At 36.3% G+C, this 27896-nt stretch overlaps 1 protein-coding gene across 7 annotated transcripts in view; it reads right to left on the minus strand.

Moving 5' to 3' along the window:
- The window catches only part of LOC100458771 (24-hydroxycholesterol 7-alpha-hydroxylase), a 139205-nt gene that overhangs the window by 88164 nt on the left and 23145 nt on the right, over window positions 1-27896 (minus strand). For all 7 annotated transcript variants that reach the window (XM_063724823.1, XM_063724825.1, XM_024249196.3 and 4 more), the window contains 2 exons: window positions 23517-23607; window positions 4736-4869 (listed from right to left, as the gene is read on the minus strand). In XM_063724823.1, the coding sequence (XP_063580893.1) occupies window positions 4736-4869; window positions 23517-23607 (225 nt within the window). The remainder of the gene's footprint in view (window positions 1-4735; window positions 4870-23516; window positions 23608-27896) is intronic.

Genomic DNA, 27896 nt, shown 5'->3' on the forward strand with positions numbered 1-27896 from the left:
CATTTTTATGTTTTTACATTTACATTTTTATGTTCGAGAGTTTTTCCATTTATTTTATCCTATAAACTTTTATGTTCTGTCCTGATTAACCTATGTGACACTCGTTCTTATTGATTTGTGTCAGTTCTTTAAATATTAAAATTATTTATAGTTGTGTTATATATTGATGTTTACATTATATTCACATTTGAGTTACACTTTTAAAAAATGAGACATTAAATTTTGATATGGTACATTCAAATCTGTTTATCCTTTTTGTGGTTTCATTGATTAATCTTAAAATCAGGCAGCCCTCTTCTTTTTATAAACTAAATATAGTTAATGTTTTAGAAAACTATGTATTATGTTAGCATGTAAGAGGTTTTTGTTATTTTAAATGAATCACCAAATTAATATTTTAACAATTTCTCAGTTTAAATTTGAAACATAGCTAATATTGATAGATTTAAAATAGATATAGACAAAAACTCTTTGGGATCTTCAATAATTCTGAAGAGTGTGATGGGATCATGAAACCAAAAAGTTTGAGAACTTTTACTTTAGAAGTTTTAAAAAAAACCCACTTTTAGTCAGTCATCCCAAGCCACATATTAATTTCTTCCCTTTATATTGATTTATAAAAAGAGTCACTTATCCTATATTAAATTATTATGTATAAGGGAGCTAATTCTTTGTTATCTCTCCAGTTCTTTCTATTGATCTGAACACCTGGTCTGACACCAGGATCATAACATTTTAATTCTTTCAGCTTTATAACAGGTTTTAAAGGATAATTAATATTTCTCAATTACTCATCTTTTCCAATACTTTTTTTTTGTTACTCTTTTCTGGATATTCTTGAAGATAAACTTTTCTACTAAACATATAAAACCTTGAAAAGAGAACACAGGTAGAAGTTACAGAGTTTTAGAAAGGTAGCATAATAAAGAGAAAGAAAGAATGCAGTAAATCCAAGAAAGTAGAGAGCGTTCGTCCATTTCAATTCATTCCATTTCCAGGAAAGGGCACAGAGGCAAAAATAAACAAAGAGAGCCTGTTCAAACTACCTTAGGGAAGGGTGGTGGGAGAATACTTTTAGTATGCATAAAAAGGAACATTGACCAGTTGCCCAACAGAGGAGAAAATATGAGCCTCTGTCATTACTCAACATAGATAAGCCCATGTGAAATGTGTTTTAAAATACAAATTTCTGGGAACATATCATTAAACTTCAGTTCAGCAAAAACATTCCACCTGTTTTCGAAAACATATGAATCTTGAAAGAACCAAATTGTATGAATTTATACTAAGGAAATAATTAGTAATGTATACAAGGATTTAGCTAAAAGGATGTTCATCTTCACACTGTTTATAGAAGTGAAAAATTGGAAGCCACATACATATGCAAGAACAGGGACTAGTTTAAAAATGTACACTATATCCATATATTAGATGACTTTGCTACCAATTCAAAATTGTGTAGATGTGTTTTATTAATACAGAAAACTTTTCAGCTGGGCATGGTGGCTTATGCCTGTAATCCCAGCACTTTGGGAGGCCAAGGCGGGCAGATCACCTGAGGTCAGGAGTTAGAGACCAGTCTGGCCAACATGGTGAAATCCTGGCTTTACTAAAAACACAAAAATCAACTGGGCATGATGGCACACTCCTGTAATCTCAGCTACTTGGGAGGCTGAGGCAGGAGAATTGCTTGAACCTGGGAGGCGGTGGTTGCAGTGAGCCAAGATCATGTCACTGCACTCCAGCATGGGCAACAGAGATGTAAATAATTACCACATTAACATAACCACAAAGTAAAACAATCTAAATTCTGAAGAGTCAAAAACCACTAAATATTTATGCTATCAAGAAAATGGACTGTTATGTGACCACTGAAATAAATGTGAAAACTCTCTAGATGCATAAAAAGTGAAGAATTAGTGTTAAAAAAATTTTAATGACAGATTTACACTATGCTGAAACTTTGGTTTCTATATTAATGTCATACAAAGAGAATATTAGATAGTTGCGGTCGTACATTTAAGAGGTTGTACAGATGGGGTATTGTGCATGCAAGAGTATACATCTGTGTGCATGTATTTGAGCATGGGTATCTCTTCTGGCAAAGTTGTCAAAATAAGTAAAATTACTTTTGAAAGAATATGGGAGGTTAATAACCCCAACAAAAGTTACAACTCCCTTTATAACATAATCCTGACTAATATATGAGGTTAAAAGACCGTGGAAGAGCTACTTGTAGGTTGTAGTGAGCTGAGATTGTGTCACTGCACTCCAGCTTTGGTGACAGAGTGGGACCCTGTCTCAAAAAAATTAAAATAAAATAAAAATAAATAAAAGTGTGAACTGTTGAAATCCCACAAAAACTAAATACTCTAATTTACATAAGATCAGTTAAATAAATCATGCCTCCTTTGGAAGCAAAAGTTTCAACTTTTACAAAATTTGGATTTTTATCTGTGTTCTATTACAAAATTTCCTTGGTTTGAATCCAAGCACTCTCAAGCTGCATATAAAAAAGCAAACAATAGTAGAGGACTGACTAAACGTGATCCATCTGTTTAGGCCCTAAGTCAAATCATTTCAAAAAAAATAATTTGTTATGCCATATTGATTCACAAATATTTAACTAATAAGTCTGCCATGTGCACATACCCTTTCATGGTGCACTTGAGAATTTCCTCCTACTTTGTCCATAGAAAATCCTCTCACCTTCACTCAGCTGCTGCCTCCTAATATAAATTGAGATTATCCAATATATTCCTGTTATCTGTTCCCATATCTGTAATCTGTGGCCTAAAATTGTCTTCCAGCTATGCAAAATAACTTTCTTCACATCCTGAATTCCTTAGCTCCTTGGTGCTAAGAAATTCATGTTGGTTGAATCAGTAGACAAGAGACCATTCAATTCACCTGCCTGATTTAAATAGGATTATATTGATTCTGATTCAGAATCAGATGGCCAGAATGATTATTAAAGGGTTATTATGTTTTACTTAAAGTACTTGCCATAAGATAAGTATCTATATTAATGAAACATTGCTATACAACTCTTATTAATAACCTGTTCTAGGGTCATTTTGTGCTCAATGGAATTCAAGAAATTACATAATATATGCTATCAAAATTCTAATGACATTTTTACAGAAATAGAAAAAAACATATGAAACTACAAAAGACCCTTGAACAAAGAATAAACCTGAATCATCATACTATTTGACTTCAAAATATATTATAAAGCTACAGTCATCAAAACAGCATGGTACTGGCATAAAACCAGGCACATAGATCAATAGAACAGAATAGACAGCCCCAGAATAAATACACACATTTACAGTCAATTGAATTTCAACAAAGGTTCCAAGAACATACAATAGAAAATGGACAGTCTCTTCAATAAATGATGTTGGGAAAACTGGACATCCACATTTATAAGAATGAAATTAGACCTGTATTTCACTCCATATACAAAAATCAACTGTAATAGATTAAAGACTTGAAAGTAAGACCTGAAACTGTAAACTACCAGAAGAAAACATATGGGAAAAGACCCCATGACAGTGACCTGGGCAACAATTTTTTGAGAATATGAATCCAAAGGCACAGGTAACCAAAGCAAAAATAGAAAAATGGGATTACATTAAACTAAAAAGCTTATGTATAGCCAAAGAAACAATCAACAGAATGAAGAGACAACCTAATGGGGGAAAATTTTTGCAGGCCATACATCTGACAAGAGGTTAATATCCAAAATATACAAGAAACTTAAACAACTCAATAGTAAAAAACAAAAACAAAAAAACTGATTTTTAAAAATGGGCAAGGAATCTGAATAGACATTTCTCAAAAGAAGGCATACAAATGGCCAACAGGTATAGAAAAATGCTCAACATTACTAATCATCAAGAAAATATTGTGGAAGAGAATGTAGAGAAAAGGGAACACTTGCACACACACTATCAGTGGGAATGTAAATTAGTATAGCCATATGGTAAACAGTATGAAGGTTCCTCAAAAAATTAAAAATAGAACTACTATATGATCTAGCAATCCCACTACTGGGTACATATCTAAAGGAAATGAAATCAGTATGTTGAAGATGTATCTGCACTCCCATGTTTACAAAATGTATACATACATAATGGAATACTATTTAACCTTTAAAAAGAAGGAAATGCTCTCATTTGTGATAACATGAATGAAACTGGAAAACATTTTGTTAAGTGAAACAAGTCAGGAAGAATGACAAACCACATATAAGTGTATATTCACTTATATGTTGAATCTAAAAAAGTGAGCTCAGAAATAGAGTAGAATGGTAGTTACTGGGGATTGAAGGGTAAAGAAGGGTTGGAGGAGAACCTGGAGAGATACTAGTCAAAGGATACAAAACTTCAGTTAGACAGGAGGAGTAAGTTCAAGAGGTCTATTGTATAACATGGTGACTATTCCTAGTAACAACATATTGTTTTCCTGAAAATTACCAAGAGAATAGATTTTTAGTCTTACACAGAAAACTGATAAGCAAGTGAGGTAATGCATATTTTAATTAGTTTGATTTAGCCATTCCATAATGTATATGTATTTCAAAACCACATGTTGTACAAGACAAATATATAAAATATTTATTTGTCAAGTAAAAATAAATCAAGATATGTCAACCTGAAAAATACATGTGGGCAAAATGTGTACTTTTTTTGTAGAAGGTTGATTAATTTAAAACCAAACCAAAGCTTACCAAAATTTCAACAGGCTTCACCACTTTTCTAGTAATGACACCAGGAGCTTTTAAACGAATGGTTTCCAAAACACACCATTTAATTAGAAGGAGTTTCTCCAGGTCATCCTCAGACACTTCAATCTTATCTTTGCCTGTAAAAAAATTTTTAATGAGAAATAAATAGACTACAGAGGTCAGAAAGTGATTTCATGTAAGCTCATCAGCAGAGGTTAGATGTTGCCTCTGACAGCAAGTAAAGTGTTCCTATTACTATTACCTATTACAAGTTTAGCCATTAATTGCCTCTTTTTCTTTATCACTTTCCTCTTGACAAGGTAAAATGCATGGCATAAAAAACTAAGCCAATGTTGATTACTGTAATGTGATGGATTGGTATCCAACTTAGGGTCCCACAGTCTTATAGCTATCAAATAGCTAAGACAGTCCTTGTCAGAAAGGTTTTACTCATATTTTTCTTGTCTAAATTCTCATTCCACTTATGTAAAAAGCAATAAAAGGCTGATATCAAAAGCACAAAGAAAAAGACACGAGAAGCCATCTGGCCTTTTTCTTCTGCCTTTACCCTTTTGAATTGCTTTTTTTTTCCTAAATCATTCATTTCAAAAAACAACTGGAAAAGGGGCAATGGGGCACAAGTATCTGAGCTGGAAGAATGAAGACGCCCTCTAAACACAGGTGCATCAAACTTTCTTAATGTGATATGCATACTTTATTTGATCTTTAGACTGAAAGCACCTGAAAAAGGAGGGGGCGGGGTGGACGAGGGGCATCAACCATCAACCTTTGTACCAACTAAAGTAATGGCAGGAGCTTTCAGTCAAATTAGACAGTTTAGTTAACAATATTTCAAGTAAAATGTTTGCATTTTGAAAATGACTTGAAACAACTGGGCTTTCAATTTGTTTTTGACAGTATTTGCTTAAGAAAAGTCAACAACAATATTGTCAGTTTAATTAAGTCAACGCATTTCTCTTTTTGCTTTCAGACCATCTTGGGAATGAGTGGGTAAGAGTAGAACTAGGGTCTCCAGCCATGTCTCTCTTTGACTCTGGATGAGGCGTGTTCAAAAGCAAGCCCATTCTGCAGGAAAAGGTTTATTGGGTGCTGCCTGGGAAACCTTTTCTGTCAGTATAGATAGAATTCCTAAGGAGTCAGAAGCAAACACCTTTGGTTAGAGGAGTCTAGGAACCTATGAACTCCATTTAACCTGACAGATTTTTAAGTACCACGTAGGGACCGGGAGCTGAGACAGGCTGTACCAGTATTACAATAATTAAGGCGCAGCTCTTGCTTGCAATACACTTAGTCTACTAGGAGGTAAGAGACAAGCACACAGTTGACTGGTACATCATGCAGGCAAAGAAACTATTTTCTGAGATGTAAAATATTCTAAGGTAGTTAAAAGCAGATAGGGTTCACATCTAAGGTAGTTAAAAGCAGATAGGGTTCACATCCAACTAGATGAAAAAGAAAATATTTTATGAATATCTTTCTCTAAAACTACAAATATGATTAGTTTCTTGCATAGAGTCGACCCCAGTGAATACATATTAAATTAGCAAATGGTCCAACTTCAACACAGGGAGATGAATGGGTGGATATTTTAGGCAAAGAGGAAGAACAAAAGTAAGACTGCAGACAACATCAGTATATTTAGAAAATGGCAATGGGTCCAGTTTGCGCAGAAGGTGAGACATATGTGATGGAGCAGTGAGAGATCCACTAAGGCCATACTACAGACGATCCTAAATGCCATTCTGGAAAATCCAGAGGCTAGAGAAATTGGAAACTTCCTGTCTTAGGCTGAGGGAGGGTTAACATCTCAACAATGAAACAGTGATATACAGCACTATTCTCTATTAAATTAAGACCTTCTGCTTATTTGCTCAGATCTGAGCAATCTAATATTAAAAGGAGATAAGCACCCTTATGGGATTTTTATTGTAATCTCTGCAGGCATTGCCCAACAAAACTGTTGGTTTTCCTTTTCCATAACAAAGATTGGAAAATAATAAGTATGCCTTCTGCATCTTCACAACCTAAATGCCACAGTTTTTCCAAATCGTGTTCTATGAAATATTTGCAAGATGTCAAATGTATGAAGGAGGAAAAAGGTTCATGGGCAACAAAATATGAAAAATGCTACATGTTATTGGTGATTCACTGGACACATTAGTGTATTACAGGCTTTGAGAAATCCTGCAATAAAACAGTTATTTACACTGATATTCCCAAACTTTTTGTAACACGGAATCTGTCTTCTACCAGTATCCATACAAGCAAATCATTAGCTACATAAAATATAACTAGCTATATAAATTAGGATACAGATTATTTCCAAGGCAATCCTCCAAAAAAGCAAACCCTGTTTTTAATGTGTCTGAAGATTACTAGCACATGGCATAAACTTTTGTGCACATGGCATAATCTATGAGTAGTTATTAAGAATTAAAAACATGATCACCAACTGAAAACTGTCTTGATATACCATGGAATGACAGGGGTACCATAAATTGTACTTAGTTTACATTTTCCCCAAACTATCCCAACATTTTCTAAACTAATTCAGAAAAATAATTTAGAAAAGCCATGGTCAGAATTCTTTATTTGAAAAGTGGCTGAGATTTCACATATGTAACAGATATCATTGCTAAATCAAATAGACAAATGTTTGTTTGGCATTCACTGGAGAATAAAGTGCTAAGGAAATATAAGAAATTTAAGTTTTGGAGATCTTTACCATCAAAAAGACTATAAGATGAAAAATTAAAGAAAGAATAAGTGCTTTGTCTAGACAATGTTAAAATGAGAAATTCTGAGGTTCTAATTTTTGAATTCATTTATGAATGACACACAAACTTAGAGCAGTGCCCAGTATGTACTAAGTGTTCAGTACAAGGTGGTGCTGATTTACTTTTTATTTATTATTACTGTTACTATTAATGTGAATTTAATAATGACTCTTTAGAAACCACACCTTCCTATCTACTTTTACTCCATAGCTAATAAAGTTATTCTTTTTCCTGAAACCTTTATTGGGAGAAAACTTAGAGATTGGAGTGTGGGGTTGCATATGCAACACGAATTGGGTGCCAGGTCTGAGGAATTCCTTCCATTATTTGTTCAATAGATATCTGCAGAGACTGAGACCCTATAGGTAGTTTGCAAGTGCTGAGTATGAAGATGTAGGTTATTCTCTGGCTCTGAATAGTCTGATAGAGAAGACAGAGAACTAAAAGTGGTTAATGCAATAAGCGCTATCACATTAAAGTGTGCAACTCGCTACAGGAGCACAGTGGTGACAGTGACCAGACGGGGGAGGCAGGTGTCAGAGAGGCTTTTCAGAAGAAAAAAATCTGAAGAAAAAATCAGATACACAAAAATAAAGAGCATGTTCAGGTAACAGGAATTCAGTGTGAAATAGAGTCTGGTGTAGCAAGTGACTAGGTCAATCAACTGTAGATGCAAGCTGTTGCACTGGTTCTTGGCGGTTTGGTAATGGATCCACCCTCTCTTCCAAGGGTGTTCCACTGAGGTTCCAGTCTGCTCATACCAGATGAATCCAGAGATGACAGGAGGTATCTTTCCCGCTATCCAACTTCTGAATGTACCCCAAGACTGTCAGGTGTCAGTTCTGGGCCCTCTTCTCTTCTCTACATTATCCTTCTGGGGGACTCAAACAAACCCTTTTCTATAAAATACCATCAGTGGACTAGTGACACCTACAATAACATTTTTTGCCTTTATCCCTTTTATGAGCTTCAGATTATTGTTATCCAACTGGCTTCTCATTGGCTTTGTTTGCATGTCTAAAAGGCATCTCAAAGCACACACTGGCCTACACAGAACTCTTCATTTGTCCCACTGAAATAAAGCCTTTCTTCCCTTGGTCTTGCCATCGCAGAAAATGGTAACAATGTTTGCCCAGCTGCTCAAGTTCAAACCTAGAAATCATCCATGATAATTCTGTTTGATATTGTGATATAATAAATATATATTTGGTCTGTGGTTCCTAACACAGATCTCCTAAAACCTTTGCAATTTCTTGAATGATAGAGGAGAGAGGAGCATATTTTGGTATTCATACATAATAAGCCCCTTTCTTTTCTTTTCTTTTTTTTTTCTTTTTTTTGACATGGAGTCTAGCTCTGTTACCCAAGTTGGAGTGCAGTGGAGTGATCTTGGCTCACTACAACCTCTGACTCCCAGGTTCAAGCGATTCAGCCTCCTGAGTTGCTGGGATTACCAGCAAGTGCCACTACACCCGGCTATTTTTTTGTATTTTTAGTAGAGATGGGGTGTCGCCATGTTGGCCAGGCTGGTCTTGAAATCCTGACCTCTAGTGATCTGCCCACCTCAGCCTTCAAAAGTGCTGGTATTACAGGTGTGAGCCACCCCACCCAGCAAATAAGCCCTTTTCGATTACACCTGACTATGCTAATGAAGTGACTCTTGGAGATTAGGGGCTAGTTGTCAAAGGAACCAACCATGAGATGAGAGGGTTGGAACTGTCAGCCCCATCCCCCAGCCTCTGGGGAAGGGAGGTGGGCTGGGGATTCAGCTAGTCACCAATGGAGAATGAATTAATCAATCATGCCTTTGTACTGTAACTTCCATAAAATCCCTCAATAAAGGGGTTCAAAGAGCTTCTGGGTTGGTGAACACATGCATGTGCCAGAGGGTAACACACCCAACTTCCGAGAAAGAAGCTCCTATGCTTGGGACGCTTCCAAACCTTCCCCTATGTGCTTCTTCATCTGGCTATTCATGTGTATAGTTTCTAATACCTTTGTAATGAACCAGAAATAGTAAGCATAGTGTTTCCCTAAGTTCTGTGAGCCCTTACAGCAAATTATCGAATCTAAAGAGGTGGTTGTGGAAAACTCCCGATTTGTAGACAGGTTGGACAGAAGTGTGAATAACCTGGGGCTGCACTAATTTCAATGGGCATCTGAAGTTGGGGAGAGTCTTGCAGGACTGAGCCCCTAACCTGTGGGTCTGTGGTAATGTCATGCAGTTAGTGTCAGAATTGAATTAAGTTCTAGGACACCCAGTTGATATCTGAAGAGAACTGGAGAATTGTTTGGTGTGGAAAACCCACACATTTGGTGTCAGAAGTGTTGTGTGTAGAGAAACAGTTTTCCTTTGTCCTTCCTTTCCCTTTTACTTCCTTAACCAATCAGCAAAATTTGTTTTTATTTGCAAACTAAATCCTACTTCCATCCACATCGTTCCATCTCCATTGCTACCACTCTTGTCCAAGCCATGAATATTTCTCACCTGGTCCAGGGTGACAGCCTTCATCATGCTTCCTGCTGCCACCTGGCTCCTCTACAACGCCTTTGTAAATAAGACCAAGTCAGTACCATCTTAGGACCCACGAATGGCTTCAATACCATTTAGAATTAAATCCAACATTCTCACTTTGGCAAATAAAGCCGTATCTATCCCTCTAGTCCCATCTCACACTGAATCCTAGAGGCTATGTGACCTCTGTAAATTATCTAACCTCTCTATGCCTCAGTTTGCTTACATATAAAATGGAAATATAGAAAGTACGTGCCCACAAGGTTGCTGTCAGGGTTAAAAGTGTTAATACGTGCAAAGTGCTTGCAACTACAATTGGCATGTGGCAAAATCTCAGGTTACCTATTATTATTATTTTTTTTTAGAGACAGGGTTTCACCATGTTGACCAGGCTAGTCTCCAACTCCTGATCTCAGGTGATCCGCCCAGCTCAGCCTCCCAAAGTGTTGGGATTACAGGCGTGAGCCACCATGTCCATCCTCAGGTTACTTATTATTATTATTTCCTCTGCCTTTTCCAACTGTTTGAAAGGCTGGATCCCTTTCACCTTTTAGCTCTCAGCTAAAAATTCTCCTCTGCAGAAACCCTTTCCTGACCACCCCAACTAACATCTCCCTAATCACTATTAGGTCATTTTATTTCCCTTATAGTTCCTATTAATATATAAAATAACCTTGGATCCCCCAAATAGGATGTGATTATGTGTGTTTCAGAACCTTGTTAGATCTATTCTTCAATGTATATCCAGTATCTAACACAGTGTCCAGCATAGAGTAGGTACTCTATATATTTTTATTGAATAAATGAATGGATGGATGGATGAATGAATGAATGCATGTCTAAAACAGTGGAAAGTGAGGTTAATTAGGAAGCTTTTAATTTGTGTAACAGCAATGGGAGGTATGTAGAGAAGTCAAATTTGAAAGACGTTTCTGAGGGAGAACGTAAAAATCTTTCAGTAAAAAAGAGTTTAGTAAAAACTTGATATATACTAGAGCAGTGGTTCTCAAATCTTAAGCATGCATCAGCCTCACGTGGAAGACTTGTGAAAACCCAGATCGCAGGGACCCGAAAGTTTCTGACTCAATAGGGTTGGATGTGGGGCCCAAGAGTTTGCATTTCTGGAAAATTCCCACATGATACTGATGCTCCTGGTCCAGGTACCACAGTTTAAGAGCCACAGTGCTGGACTGGGCGCAGTAGCTCATGCCTGTAATTCCAGCACTTTGGGAGGCCAAGGCAGGTGGGTCATCTGAAGTCAGGAGTTCAAGACCAGCCTGACCAACATGGAGAAACCCCGTCTCTACTAAAAATACAAAATTAGCCGGGCGAGGTAGCGTATGCCGGTAATCCCAGCTACTCGGGAGGCTGAGGCAGGAGAATCGCTTGAACCTGGGAGGCAGAGGTTGCAGTGAGCCAAGATCACACCATTTCACTCCAGCCTGGTCAACAAGAGTGAAACTCCATCTCAAAAAAAAAAAAAAAAAAGAACCACAGTGCTGAATTAAAAGAGGCAGAAGACATCCTTGGATTCTATTATTAAATAGTCTAGGCTTAAAGCAGTTATTAGTGCCAATTTTTAAATTATCTTTTCTATTTTATAAAATGTAGGTAAATACACTTAGTGAGTAAAAATTATTATTTAAATCAGAAATCCTGACTGGATATATTGACACTGAAAGCCACTAGCTTTTATTAGCATAAAAATATAAAATGGGAAAAAAAATCTTTATTTCTTCTTCTGAACAATAAAACTAAATAACGTGATGATCAATTATGATTGAATTTTTCACTAGCCAGGATTTCAGAAATGGTTCAAAATTATATCATTTTTACAGCTACAAAGGTCTGGAGCTTACATGCAGCTGCATATATTGGACCCTATTCTCCTTCTCCCCTGTATGCAGCCATAGCAAAGGGTATGAGTTGGCAAATTATGGCGAACAGACCAAATCCAGCTCACTGCTTGATTTTGTAAATAAAGTTTTATTGGAAATGTGAAAGAAAAATAAAATCTTAGGACCGCAAATTCACTATGCCAAAGGGAAATATTAAGCTGGAACTGCCTTTCCTTTCATTCCTAACCAAATAGCTACAGATAAGGCCAGATAGAAGGTCAGAGGTCTCCACAGGTAGCTACTCTATGTTTACTTATATAAAGTGACCATTTACTGTGGGCTAGATGAATACACAACTGACTATTCCTCTATCCCCTCTTTCACATGTAAAATGTGGATTCAGTGAACACTGATCAAAGACCCAAAGCAATGCAATCACTGGCTAACATGGTGAAACCCCATGTCTACTAAAAATACAAAAAATTAGCCAGGCGTTGTGGCAGACACCTGTAGTCCCAGCTACTCGGGAGGCTGAGGCAGGAGAATGGCATGAACCCGGGAGGCGGAGCTTGCAGTGGGCCGAGATCATGCCACTTCACTGCAGCCTGGGCGACAGAGCGAGACTCTGTCTCAAAAAAAAAAAAAAAAAAGAAATTTATTGGGTACCTAAAATCAGTAGACAGTAAGTGTGATTTTCTTAACATCAAAAAAAATTGATTAATCTTTTTTGAAAAGAGTAGAATGGGTCCCTGGAGATTAGTTATGTCTTGTTGCCTCAGTCAGAGAGCTCACAGAAACCTCTCGAAAATGAAGAAAGGAAGGCAGGGCACGGTGGCTCACGCCTGTAATCCCAGCACTTTGGGAGGCCAAGGCGGGCGGATCACGACGTCAGGAGATCGAGACCATCCTGGCTATCTCAGTGAAACCCCGTCTCTACTAAAAATACAAATTAGCTGGGAGTGGTGGCGGGCGCCTGTAGTCCCAGCTAGTCGAGAGGCTGAGGCAGGAGAATGGCGTGAACTCGCCGGGAGGCGGAGCTTGCAGTGAGCCGAGATCGTGCCACTGCACTCCAGCCTGGGCAACAGAGCGAGACTCCATCTCAAAAAAAAAAAAAAAAAAGAAAATGAATAAAGGAAAAACAGAAGGAGGTCCACACAGGGAAGCTCCAGAGCTGAGGACACACATGTAAAATATAAGCTATTCCAGCCTTCTTTAACACACAATGCTTGTTCTATCATTCCAAGCAACTTGTAAACTTACTGTGCTGAGATACCCTTCAAAAATTCAATATAAAAATCAATATTCTATATTACCTCCCAAATATTGCTTTAACAAAGAAAAATGATACATTATTTGGGTTTGTTGTTTCTTACAAAACTTTTATCTCTTTTGTAATTGCACACGTTTATTATTATACATGTTGTGTGAGATAAAATATCTATGGGAAAGATAATAAGTCAAATTATAGAAAATTCAAGGAAGAGGGGATGACAGCAGATGAAAGATCATGATGGTAGCTGTGAAGTTAAATGTCTTTTCGCTCACTGCTATCCCACAAATTCTTTATAGATTCTCTCCATTAAGTGCAAGTTTCTAGAATATTAATTCTTTCCAAATGTAGATCGTTTGGGAACTTTTGTCTCAACAATGTGAAACAATTTTTAAAAAAAACTATTTTCCCACAGTTTTATTTTCATTTTGAAAGAAAAGATTATAAAGTTGATTTTTATTGGTAAAAGATACACAAGGGTGATGCAGATCAATTGTTTTTCCTGTGCCAATTGTGTACTCTTCTGCTATAGCAGTTTTATAATAACCTTTAATAACTTATTAAAATCTGACCTTAATTAGGTGAATCTGGCCTTACTAATTTACATTTCATGTATATGAAGAGATGGGGTCTCACTCTGTTGCCAGGCTGGAGTGCAGTGGCTCTATCATAAATCACTGCAGCCTCGAACTCCTGGGTTCAAGTGATCCTCCCACCTCAGCATCCCAAGTAGCTGGGACTACAGATGCATGCCACCACATCCGGCTAAATTTTTTTTTTTTAATTTTCATAGAGACAATCTCACTATGTTGCCCAGGCTGTTCTCAAACTCCAGGCCTCAAGCCATCCTCCCATTTCAGCCTCCCAAAGTGCTGGGATTACAGGTGTGAGCCACTGCGCCTGGTCACATTTCTAATAATTTTTATTTATAATCACAGTTATTTTTCTATATAGTTTTAAATCATTTAGCCAACTACATCTCCCCAAAAAAATGGAATTCTCATTATAATTATATGTACAGTAATCTGAAAAGTGTTAGTATTTTCATATTAAATCTTCCCATCCAGGAATGTGATGTGCCTTTTTCTTTATTTAGATTGTTTTAAAACATATATATTAAAAAAATCGTATAGTTTCCTCCGTATAGGTCCTTCCCCAGTCTGATTTCTTTATGCAAGAGAAATATCAGTTAAATGAATAGGAAGGAGAAATGTAACATAAGAAGGAAGGTTTAAAAGCAGCTTAAAGCATCTGTGGTGAATATAGACTGGGGAAAGCAAATAATAAGCCTAGAGATTGTCTGTGGACTCTGGGAATATGAGCACTGGGGCCTTAGGGATTGTAGCAGTAGCCTGGCAAGCCACATGTGTTTCTACTCTCCTCCTCCAGCCACCAGCTTCTTCCAAGCATCTCGGTCATTTCTGGCCTTCAGCTCTAGTTCTGACTTATAGGATGGATATGGCCTTTTGGCATGTGAAGGATTTAGGATAAGATTTTATTATCAAAGACACATATTCCTATTGAAAAATTACAAGTAATAACCTTTTGGAAGTAGATCCTGCTCAGCTGTTTCAGTCTGACATTCATAACAATAGACAAAGCCTGAAAAAGGCAGTGATAACAATGGATAGAGAAAGATATGAAGGACTGACTGCAACGCTTCTGAGAACAGGTTATTATATCCAATGGAAGATAAGGAGAATTGACAGGCTGACCCTCCCAACTCCTTCTTCCGTCAATACATGCACATATTAAATATCCCAAATCCCATTCTATCATGTCAAAAGAAGTTCAATGCCACTATACCAAGTCAACCATATAAGATTCTCTTCTGAAAAATAATATTTGGTGTTATTTTAAGAAGTGCTTCTCTCATATTTTAAAAAAGAGATGATCAATTTCTCTAATTACTGGAGGTCAAAAATGGAGCATGCCTCATAATCATGATATTTTTTCAGGGAATAAAGGATATAGTCCAATACATGATAAATAAAAGGGAGAGAATATTGCTTAAAGAAGATAACAGTGGGTAGATAATAATATGTAAAATAAATTTTGATCTAGAAATACCCTTATGTATAAAGTCAGTGTACTGAGTCTGAGTCCAAATTTTTGGTATATGTTCTCTGGAGAGATGTCAGCCTGACTTTAAGAGTTTTTACCTTAGTATTTCCTAAAGAAGAAAAAAAAGATTATCCAAATGCTTGAAAAATTCGCCAACAGAATGCTCTGAAGAAAGAATTGTGTCTAAATGAAAAAATGTAGGGAATAAATAAAGCAGATCAACAGTGCTGTCCCAGAATAAGATAGTGAAAGATTTAAAATGAGAGGCACCAGAGTAGAACCTATCTCCAAGCTTATAAATATGAACAGGGATATCAAATAATCTAGAGCTATCAGAGGCATCTCTTTCAGCCACTGAAGCTAGGCAATAAAAAAGGAGAGAGTGACTTCACACAAAATCTCTTGAGCTAGGGTATCACAAGACCCACTTTGGGTATTAAAGGTAGAAAACAGTGGAAGAAATTAAGCTTCCTGAAAAATCTCTCTTGGGCCAGGTATTAGACATGCAAGTCTCACCCTAGTCATTATGGCTAGGTTAGTGGATTGGAAAATCACAAGTTATGAGTTCCAAAATGACATCATCCTGATCTTCAAGGCCAAGGGAATAAGAAGATAGCCAAATTATATATTTGGGGTAGAAAGAATAGTTTCGAATGAACTTTCTTGCATTTATAAATACTTTCTTAAGTAATCTATATGTGGTCTTCAAGGTTAATAAATGAGAAGTAGTTTGCAAGAAGCTCCTCCATAATCTACTATTTCCTGGGTCCATTCTAGGATTTTAAAAGCTAGGCTAGCAAAGGTAAATGAGGCTATGTGAGAAATTTCCTGCATGATAAGCTATAGCCTCCAAAATCTCTGTGTTAGGTTCGTAGTGTCAGGCTACTGGTGGGAATGGAGATAATTTTTTAAAATAAAATAACCTCCTTCTGTTCATAATTCCACTGGAGTGTCCTTGGCTCTGCTCCTTAATCTTTTTGTTGATTATTTTGGGCAATGCATTACACAAGGGGCCAAGAATCTGTCACAGACACAACTTTGGCCATCAGCCACTGGGCCCTGGCAGGCTGGAGTAGGGTAGTGAGCATGAGCTTAAGTTAACTGAAGGGACTCAGGTCTATGATACGCCATGACGGAGTCCTGTAATAACATGATGGTTGTTATTGGTTGGCAAGATGGTGGTGGTGGTGAGACACACCCAAGTGAAGGGAAGCTGCATACAAGTTATAATATGGGTAAACAATGACAATATATAAGATTTCAAGAATAAATACAAATGCTTAAATGCAATAAAGTAAAACTCATCAACTAATTAAAATAAAGCAGACAATACGGAGTTTACCTAGAATATCACTTTTCACTTTACTAGTGTTTATACTTGTTTATATTTATGAGGAGAGTCAGACGCTTTCCTCACCAGTGTATAATGTGTAGCTACCTGAGTCAATGTCACCAGGTAACAGACCCTGGCAATCCCACAGTGTTGGTATATCCCTAGTCAGGATTGCTGCTAAATCAAAACACAGTGGTACCAAAAACCACTGTTGATTGGCTCTGAGTAAGGTTTCTCTTTCAACCACAATCACACAATTAGTGAGTGACAAGACTGAAATTCATGAATCCAACTGCTAACTCTCTAATCCAATGAAAATTCTGTATGTGCCTTTTATGATGCATAAATCATGACTTTTATGTAAGATAGGAATCATTTCTATGAAGGTACATTTCTATTAATTAATCTGGTTCCTTGTAAATTAACAGAAATGTTTATTAATTTATTGTTTAAATAAAGGCAAAGTAAAACTGATCAGCAAAAAAAATAAAATAAAAAGGGCGCATGTGTATGCTATCCTATGTTAAAAAGCATGGGTGGAAAAGTCAAATGCAACAGTGAAAAAACTTCAAGCACATTTTTATTTGTTTTTTTTTTTTTTTTTTAAGAAAGAATGAGCCTCTGTTGATGGGCAGATTCTCACAGTGGGAGTCCTGAATTAGAAATGAAAATTACTTTATAACACAGCCTACACAGGAGCTAAAGGAGGAAGGAAGGAAGGAAGGAAGGAAGGGGAGGGAGGGAGGGAAGGAAGGATAAAGAGAAAGAAGAAAGAAGGAAAGAAAGAAAGGAGGGAGGGAGGGAGGGATAGAGAGAGAGAGAAAAGAAAAGAAAAGAAAAAAGGAAAAGAAAAGAAAGAGGAGGAAAGGAGGGAGGGAGGGGGGAGGGAGGGAAAGGCTAGAGAAAATCAGGAATGCCAGGGATGGGGGAAGGTGGTATTATAGCATTAAATAGAGTCAGTGTAAGCCCTAATTAGTAAAGTGAGATTTGAGCAAGGACTTTAAGGTGTTAAGAGTTAGACAAGCAGATATCTAGAGGAAGAGCTGATTGGGTTCAGAGACAGCAGATGTGGCCTTTAGTGACTTTAGATGGGGTAAGACTAAAATATCTATCTGAAGAGGTGACATTCAAGCTGACTGAAAGATTAGTAAGGGAAAGAGTTCCAGGCACAGGAATCTTACTGAATTTACCAGCAGGTACATGTCTCCAAAGAAACAACGTAAATATTCCTTTTTCTCTCCTAATATCTTCTGGATACTTCCAAACCTGTCTTCAATTTTTATAAAAAGCACTTAGTTCATCAGTTTCTGCAAGAACATGGACTGTACTTTACTCATCTTCATAGCTCTGGTACTTCACACAATGCCTTCACATGGTGAGCACTCAAAAAATAAGTTTGAGGGCCAAGTAAAATAATGGATGAATTAAGGGTTAATCCACATAAGCCTGGGAGGTTTTCTAAAGAAATTTTAAAACTTATATTTCAGGGTGATGTCAGTAAAAATAGCAGAGCAAGGATCTCCTAAAGTTCTCTCCTTAAAAGCAATAAAGAAATCTGGTAAAAATTCTAAGAATCAAGTTTTTTAGAATTCTACAGATTAACCAAAGTTTTGCAGCAATTCAAGAATGTCTATTCAAGAAAAAAACAGCTGAATCTTGATAAGAACATCAAGCTTAATGTCATTTTAACCTGCCCTATTCTCAAACCCCTCTCTACATCCCCATAGAAGCCTTAAAAGCCAGAAGTCTGCATTCACAGTGAAAATCAACAACCCAGCAGTCACTAGATAGGGCAGAACAAGGTTGGAACTTCTTCTAAACCTCATTACTACAGTATTCTCATTATGCGACAAGTTTGGCAGTTTCCTAGAGAACCTTACTCGCAAGACTGTCTTTATTCGACATGACTTGGAGCTCACTCAGTATGAAAAGCCTTTCCTCCAGGGGTGTTGGTTTAAAATATTTAAAGACAACTGTTTAACTTTGCAACTATCTGAGTCAGTAGGTAACTGTTGGACAAACAACAGGCAAACCAACAAAATGAAAATGAAAGGCTAGGGAATGAGTTGTTCATAGTGGCTTTGCAGAGGTCTAATGAATTCCCAGGAATTTAGAAGGGCATCCATTTGCCCAGGGCTTTACTCATGCTCAGGAAAGACATGAGAAGGCCACAAGCTGTCATGTACACCCATCCTTGAGGCTCTGCACAGGTAGAAAGTGAAAGCTAACGCAGAGTTGTCAACTGCTTGGCTGAGTGTTGAAGGCATGGCCAACATGCACACACAGCCCCTTAGCAAAGAATGGGGACTTCTAAATTACTGAGGTAAAGAAATATCTGTCTAGTTAATACCTGATCACTAAATAATGGAACAGAGACTTCTGTGGCCACCCATGACAAAGAATGCAAACATTACAGAATTAGTTAAGAAAAGTCACTAAACAATCAAACAAACAACAAGAACAATAAACAGCAACAACAACAAACCCTGAGGAAAGGGAAGAATCTAATTGCAAAGTTGTTACATTTTATTATTTAAAATGTCCAGTTTTCAACAAAGAACTATAAGCCATATAATAAGAAACATAAACAAGACATGAAATAAGAAAATACAGTGTTGAATGTGTATCATTTTCACACAATCATAAAGTTAAAAAATCAAGAGTTGAACCACTATAAGTAGAAGACTGTCTGAATAGATTATTCACAGAGAAAAAAAGGAATCAACAGAAAGGGTCCCTGAAGAAACTCAGTTGCTGGACTTAATAAAGACTTTAAATCAGATATTTTCATTATGTTCAAAGAACTAAAGAAATCATTTCTAAAGAACTAAATAGAGAATATCAATAAAGAAATTGTAAAGATTGGAACAAAATTAAATTAAATACAAAAATCACTAGGAAAAATAAAATCAAGTTAAAATAAACAAAATTAAAAAGTGAGTTCTTTGAAAACAAAATTGACAAATATGTACCTACAATGACCAAGAAGGTAAAACAGCACCCAAACTAAAATCAGGAATGAAATATTTGGTTTTCTAGTGCCCTTACAGAAATAAAACGGATTGTGTGGAACACTATGAAAAATTTTATACCAACGAATTAGATAATCTAGATGAAATGGACATAGTCCTAAAAAGACATAAAGTATAAAACTGACTCAAGAAGAAATAGATAGTCTACATAGACCAGTAACAGGTAGAAAGACTGAACTAATAAAAAACTTCTCAAAAAGAAAATCTTAGGACCAGATCACTTCATTGGTGAATTCTACCATATGTTGAAAGAAGAAATAACATCAATCTTTCATAAGCTCTTTCAAAAATTAGAAGAGGAAGAAATACACTCTTTAAAGCCAGAATTATCTTGATACCAAAACCAGACAAAGTTATTTTAAGAAAAGAAAATTATAAGTCAATATTCCTTATTAACATAGATTCTTCAAAAAAATACTTCAAAAAATACTAGCAAACTGAATCTAGCAACATATAAAGAAAATTATATACGAGGATTAAGCAGGATTTATTCCAGAAATGCATGGATGCTTCAAGACCTGAAAATCAATTAATGTAAAACATTATAATATAAAACAGTACACTAGACGAATGAAGCCAGACACAAAGGACCACATATCATATGTTTCCATTTATATGGACTGTCCACAAAAGGCAAGTGTGTCAGGACAATAAGTAAATTAATGGTCATCAGAAGCTAGAAATAGAAGGAGATGGAAAGTGACTCCTAATGGGTATGGGATTTATTTTGAAGGTGATAAAAATGTTCTGGGACTAGACAGTGTTGATGGTTGCAATCTTATAAATATACTAAAAACTACTACATTTCACACTTTGAAAGGATAAATTTTATGGTATATTAATTATATATGATTATATATATATAATTTTATTCATAAGTTGATGCATGTTACATGCACACAAACTTATAGCTCAAGATGACAACCTGAGAACGCACTTCTACCTTCCTCTGTCCGAATGTCCCATTAAAAAAAATGAAGCCCGATATGCTGGCATACACTTGTGGTCCTAGCTACTCAGGAGGCTGTGGCAGGAGGATCACTTGAGCCCAGGAGCTGGAGGCTGTAGTGAGCTATGATCATTCCACTGCACTCCAGGTGACAAAGTGAGACCCTGTCTCTAAAAATTAAATTAAAAAGTGTGCAATTAAAAAATAAAAACATAGCTGTAAAATAAGAAAAGGAAGAAGCAGATAATGAAGACTTAGGAAGATAATAAAGACTTAGGTAGATAATAAAGACTTAGATAGAAGGTGTACAGGATTAGTTAGAGGAAGTAGAATAATGAAAAGCACCACCCCAAATAATTGAGGCTAAGCAAGCATCTTCACAAAGGAGCCCCAAAAAGTTTTCATTTTAAAGTAAACAAATAGAGAACACAAGAGTAGCCTGAAAGGCAGCTATCAAGATAGTTCAAGAACTAACTGCCTTTAGAAAAGTGGTATGAGTCTGACCCTTTCCTTTCCCAAGTATTCAATAGTAGTTTTTACCCTGAGATTCGTTTTATAAGAAAGTTGGGCAAAGTGGCTAGAAGTGAGTGTTGAAGCCACAGAGATACAGCATTGGAAATTCATAAAAGACATTCCCAAGAAGGAAATAGTGATCTTGTGGGAGACAAGAGCATAGAATGGAAAAACTGCTGTACTGAGTCAGATTCTTGTTCTATGCCTGTGATGATAATTTGTACATGTAACTTGACTGGATCAGGGGGTGCCCAGATATTTGACTAAACATTATTTCTGGGTGTGTCTGTGAGGGTATTAATAGTTGATATTAGCATTTCAATCAGTAGACTGGGTAGGGCAGACTGCCCTCCTATACGTGGGTGGGTAAATTTACTCAGGGTTCTCCAGAGAAACAAAACTCAACAGATTAGATGATGCCTGGATGATGGGTACTTCTATATGTTAACTTGACTGGCCATGGGGTATTCAGTTTAACCATTACTCTGGGTGTGCCTGTGAGGCTGTTTCTGGATGACAGATGAGTATTTGAATTCATGGGCTCAGTAAAGTAGGCTTCCCTCCCTAATGTAAGTGTGCACCATCCAATCCACTGAGAGCCTGCATCAACAGCATATCATGGGACTCCTCAGCCTCCATAGCCAGGTCAGCCAATTTTTTATAATAAATGTCTTTTGAGTTTTCTCTCTCTCTTTATCTATGTATCTATTTACATCCTAATTGGTTCCATTTTTCTGGAGAATCCTGACTAATACGATGTACTTAAATGTTCCTTCCTTGACGGAATCCTTTGTATGCACACATGGATATCTTCCTTGATATCAGCTTCCAAAGATCCATGGACTCCTCTCACAACATTTAAATTTCTGAGCTGCTACTAGATCTTATGTATGGATTGATTGAATAGCTTCTGTATAAGTACAGTTAAAAAAAAGTTTGATGTCTTTCATAAATAGTTTTCAATTCTGCAGTAGTGTCTTATAGACTGAAAGCATTGATACAATGTAGCTGTTGCACTGGTAGTACTATTCGAAGGAGCATTTTTTGTGTCAGAAGAGAACAACGGTTTTAAAAATAAACAACAACATAGAAAAAGAAAAAAGGTTTTAATCTTTCTCCACTAGAACTGGGGTCAAGAGTTCTAGAATCAAGCCTTGTAGAAATTTAGATTAATGTTACATTTCTGTTGTGGCCTTTGGGTTGGAGAGGACCCCCCATGTTATCCCCATCATCCCCTCTCTACTCTTTTATTTCCTAAAGACCACAAATTTGGAGGACCCTAAGTCAGGAAGACTCTAGTAAGGAATTGATAAAGGAGAATATGTGACAATCAAGAGTGCATTGCCTTTTTCCATTTGTAGACATATGGGCATGTGCCTTTCTAATTGTTTTGTAGATGCAAGCTGCACAAAGGCCAGTTGTCTTCTCTTATATTCACCAGTGTCTTTCCAGAATCTAACCTGTTAGCATTGTAGGCATTCAATGATAATAATGCTCACGATTTCTATAAGGTCCAGCATCTGCTGACGCATACTCAAGGCTCAGACAATATTACTTAGATATTCATGCTTGCCAAGCCAGTTTACTTTTTGGTTTAACTCCATAAGAAGCAATCCAAAAAAAAAAAACTTTAAATAAAATATTTTCAGTAATCACGGAAGAGAGAGGGAAAATCATTAACTGGCATCATACCTTTTGCCCTAATATTATATTGTTTTCTTCCAAGAAAACCGTATCATTTCTTATTCTTTTTATATCAAGATACATAATACGACATATTAAGAAGTTTAAAAAAGTCAACTCCCCAGATTGGTCAAATTATGCTGAATAAACAAGTAGTTGAGTACTCTCTGTTCAAGCTTGTATTTGCTTTTTAAAATAGATGATAAATAAATAGCCAACATCTGAACTAAAGAATTCAAGGCAACAATCCCTATTTGCAGTTCCTAAATCCTCAAATTTCTAACAACCATAAGGGTTTTTTTGTTTCTTTTTGTTCACTTGTTTTTTGTTTGTTGTCTTTTAATAATCCTTTGGTAGCAAGCCTTACCTGACCTCTACAGTCCCATTAGGGCTCTTATGTAATATATGGAATATACCCCTATTACTTTGATAAAATCTGAAAAATCCCGAACTTGAAAACTGTGGACATTCATTCAATTGAGGTGAGGATCCAAGACATTAGAAGAACAAACATGTGTATATACATTTAAGTAAGGAAATTAGGCAAATCACAATCTCTACAGCACTGATTTCATCATTTGGAAAATGAAGGAGTTGCACAAAAATATGCTTGACAGTAATTAAACTCTAGGATTCTACCTGATCAATTTATATCCTGATATATAACAAATTATGTTGAATTTTGGATTATGTTGAATTTTTATAAAATTATAGGTATTTAGCTTTGCCAATAATGTGTGACAAACATGCATTATTAGCTATGTCTTTCTATATAATAAGGTTTAGTACCTGCTTTGCCAAACACAGAAGATATGCCTTCCATAATGGCCTTGTGGATATCAGGATGAGAAAGGACGTATGCAAGTGTCCAAAATGCAGCCTTAAAAAGAAAAACATATATCAAGAATATGAACTTCTTTGAAGGTGAACAAAAGCATATTTAGTATTAGCCATACATATATTTTTTAAAAAGGATGATGTTTAAATTAACCTTAAGAGCACATTAGTAGAAAGCATATTTTGAAAACAACTAGATATTATGAATAAGAGATATGTAATATATCTCTAAGAAGCCAGATTTAAATTTTTATTCTGTCACTATAATTTAACTATATAATTTAAATAGATTAAACATCTATCTTCACTAAAAAATGAGAAAAGTTGTTATTTTTACTAATGAGTAACATAAAATATTATATAGGCATATATTAAATTTTCAGAAGCAACTAGTTATGACACTTAAGAATATTAATCCAAAACAAAAACATTTCTTAAGATTTAATTTCCTTAGAATACAAGTGAATTAGCAAATTTTATATTCTGCAACTGAAACATAGTAGTTTTAAATAAGCCAAGGAAAACGCAGCAGGAAACCATCCCGTAAACTAAATTATGAGAGTACGCAATGTCAAAAACAGAGTCCTTTTTTTTGGGCTTTTTTTGGCTCTGAATTAGTAAATAAAAGAAAAAAATTTTTTGAGTCCTTTCACACTTGAATGCTATTGAATATAGTATATTTGCACATTTTCTCTCTTGGCCACTCAAACTTACTTCATATCTTTCCTCGTTATGGTATTACAAGATAAAATCATACTGCTTTACATCTTAAAAATTAACTTCCTCCTCAGGTAAATAGTTTTGCTTCTATTCTTAGGTTACATAATAAAGAAAACCTGTATAAAATCATCCAAAGAAGTGTGGGTTTCACGTTCATTTTTTTCTAATTACATTCATTATGAAAGAGATTTCATCTAGGAAAATTGGTCCTGAAATGAATCACGCAATACTTTGACTAAATTTAGTCTGTCTCTTTTGTGAGGTAACATTACGTACCTTTAAATAATACCAATACTCCCCTCTGTGGTCAAAAGAGGAAGAGCAATTGTCCGAAAAGAAGTGCTCAAATAAGCCAAATTCAATACTGTTCATTATTTTTCCCTTTGTAACTTTAAATTGATAGTGCAAGGATAAATATGGTACTGTTTACATAAACAAGGTGAATAGGGGAACCAAGGGTCCTCAATTTAGAGATTAAGAAAGATTTATCCTAGAGATTATCCAGTTCATTTTTACAGATGATGAAACAGATGCTCAGAGAACTATCTTGTCCTGTCTCTACTCAGGCCCCCTTTCTACTATTAACTACAGATAAAAGTGCTAAATTATTGAATTCAGTTAATAACTACTCCATACTCACTTCATCTTACTTGAGTCAGAGTTCATGTTGGGAAAAAAAATAGTGATAATACATAATGTATTAGTCTGTTTTCACACTTCTTTATAAAGAATTCCCTGAGACTGGGTAATTTATAAACAAAAGAGGTTCAACTGACTCACAGTTCTGCATGGCTGGGGAGGCCTCAGGAAACTTACAATCGTGGCAGAAGGCAAATGGGAAGCAAGGCACATCTTACATGGTGGCAGAAGAAGGGGGTGGGGAAAATGGTCAAACACTTTTAAAGCATCAGATATTATGAGAACTCACTCACTATCACAAGGACAGCCTGTGGAAAACTGTCCCCATTATCCAATCATCTCCCACCAGGTCCCTCCCTTTACATGTGGGGATTACAATGCAAGATGAGATGCGGCTGGGTACACAAAGCCAAGCCATATTACTTAGATTTTCAGTTAACGCAAAACAGATGTTCATAGTTGTATGTGCCTAAATATAGCTTTAGAGATTCAATAAAATTGGATACTACTTTTTAAATGACAAACATAAGGAATTTAGCTAAACTACAAATGGCTGTTACTTTTATTTTTATTTTTTTTGAGACAGAGTCTCACTCTGTTGCCCAGGCTGGAGTGCAGTGGCATGATCTCGGCTCACTGCAAGCTCTGCCTCCTGGGTTCACACCATTCTCCTGCCTCAGCCTTCTGAGTAGCTGGGACTACAAGCACCTGCCACCACGCCCGGCTAATTTTTTGTATTTTTAGTAGAGACGGGGTTTCACCGTGTTAGCCAGGATGGTCTTGATCTCCTGACCTTGTGATCCACCTGCCTCGGCCTCCCAAAGTGCTGGGATTACAGGCGTGAGCCACTTTTTTTTTTTAATGTCTCCTTTTTCCTTAACAGATTTCAGTTTTTAAAATTTTTTCTATTTTTAAAAAAGCCAAAGTATTTTTAAAAGATAAAAAGGCATATAAAATAAAGAGTTAATAAAAGTTTATATGTATTACTACATCAATAAGCAAGGATAAGTGACCTTGAGGTCTTTGTGCACCCACATTTGGGAAAGGGGTTGAAAACTGCTCCCAACAGTACCAATTAGTATTTTGTAAAACAGTTCAAGTCCATGATCAGAGATGGGCAAGAAGAAGAAGGGCCACTCAGCTCACTGAACTGCAGAAGCAGCCACCACAATGTCATTCCATTGTTTTGGAGAGGTAAGAACAAATGAGAGAAAGGGCAAGGAGGAAAACTCTGTATCTTTGCTGTGTCAAAGAGAAGATGAATTGAGTGTGTTCTTTGGTACTGCTTTATCTATTCAGAAAGAGATTTTGATGGAGTCTTTATACCATGCCAGAGAGTCTTCTACCAATCATGGTAAACACAAATATGTTGGGAGATAACTCCTGTCCAAAGTATTTTCACATTTAGCTGGGCATATGAATACATATTGGAGAAAAATGAACGAAATGTACAAGATGGTGAGAGAGCAAACACATGTTACAAAAAATAAATACTGTGGGAGTTGAGAGTGGGATGGGGTAGCAATTGCTACTGAAAGTATTTAGAAAGAATGTAAGAGACACAGCAGATAAAAAAGGTAAAATGTCAGCTTTGTGATTGGTTTGGAGAAATCTTCTAAAAAAATCATTTGGCAGTCAGAAATTTCTTGGAACTTAGAAATGGTTTTCCCATAAAAATAATTTCATAAATTATAGTTAATATCTTGGGCCATAATGGAGCCTCCTAGTGACCCAGTGCCTAACCTATCTAAAGCCTGAGCTCTCAGTCCTGTGGGCCTTGAGGCAGAGTACAAAGTAGGAGAGAGGACATACAGATATACTCTGGGCTCCAGGAAAAGACAGGCCCCACCACTTACACCTCTGGCAGGGCTTCTGGTATTCTCAGCAGCAATAAAGGTCACCAAACCAGAACAGCAGTGGATATTCCCACTCTGGGGCCTTTGAGCCATCAAACATTTGGAAGCCTATGTTCAGTATTAATGGGCCATTGAAAGTAATGATTGACTGAAACTAGGGAGATAATTTTTGTAAGGGAAGAAAACTAGCATTTATTGAAGACCTGTGCTGAACCAGGTGCTATTAGCAACAATCTATTTCTTACCAAAATAATCCTTACAACAACCCTTTAAGGTAGGTACAGCATTAATCCCATTTTACAGATAAGGGCACTGAGGCTTGGGCAGGTTAAACAATTGGCCCACTGTTACCCAGTGCTGGGAACTGGCTTTGGATCTGACTCTAAAGCCTCTCCAGGATCTCTGCCTGCTCACCAGGCTGCCTCTTGGAGGTGCCAACAAGAGCCAGTGAGATGGAATCTTCTCTAATCATCAGACACTTTCTTTCTGAAATGAATGATTTAAATCCTTTCAGACCAGCGCCAAGAACAAATTCCAAAGAACTGACTTCGCCTGTGTCAGATCAATGGGGCTTTGTGTGTCTTTCTTCTGGGGGATGTTTCTAATGAGATATTGAAAAATAATTCTTTGACAGGAGTGCCTGTTTTGTTACTACTTTGAGAGTTGTTCTGATGTTTGTTTTTCAATTTTGCTATAGCTTAATCAGTTTCCAAGAATATTATTTAAGGAAAAACCAGAGAATAATATTATTGGTACATAAAGAAGGGGAAGGGTTTAGACTACTTTTACTTGACCATATCAGATGAAATGTATATTCCACTGTCTAATATACATTTGAGAAAAGAGGCCAGAATTTCTATCTCTTCTCTTTATGCAGTAAAATTTTCAACAAGTTAAGGGAAACTAGAATATCAGGACTGAGAAAGCCTTTAACAACCTAGGCCTTTATAAAAGTAAGGCTAAATAAATAATACTTAAAACATCTCCCTCATTTCTATCTGTTAGAAGAAAAAGGAAGAAAAATGCCCACACATATCATTATGGATAGGTTAAATCCACCTGTTTAGTAGAAAACAAGTATATTTAAAAAGTTACCCTTTAATTTCAGATAATATAA

The sequence above is a fragment of the Pongo abelii genome, chromosome 5, assembly GCF_028885655.2.
Source record: "Pongo abelii isolate AG06213 chromosome 5, NHGRI_mPonAbe1-v2.0_pri, whole genome shotgun sequence".
Lineage (NCBI taxonomy): Eukaryota > Metazoa > Chordata > Mammalia > Primates > Hominidae > Pongo > Pongo abelii.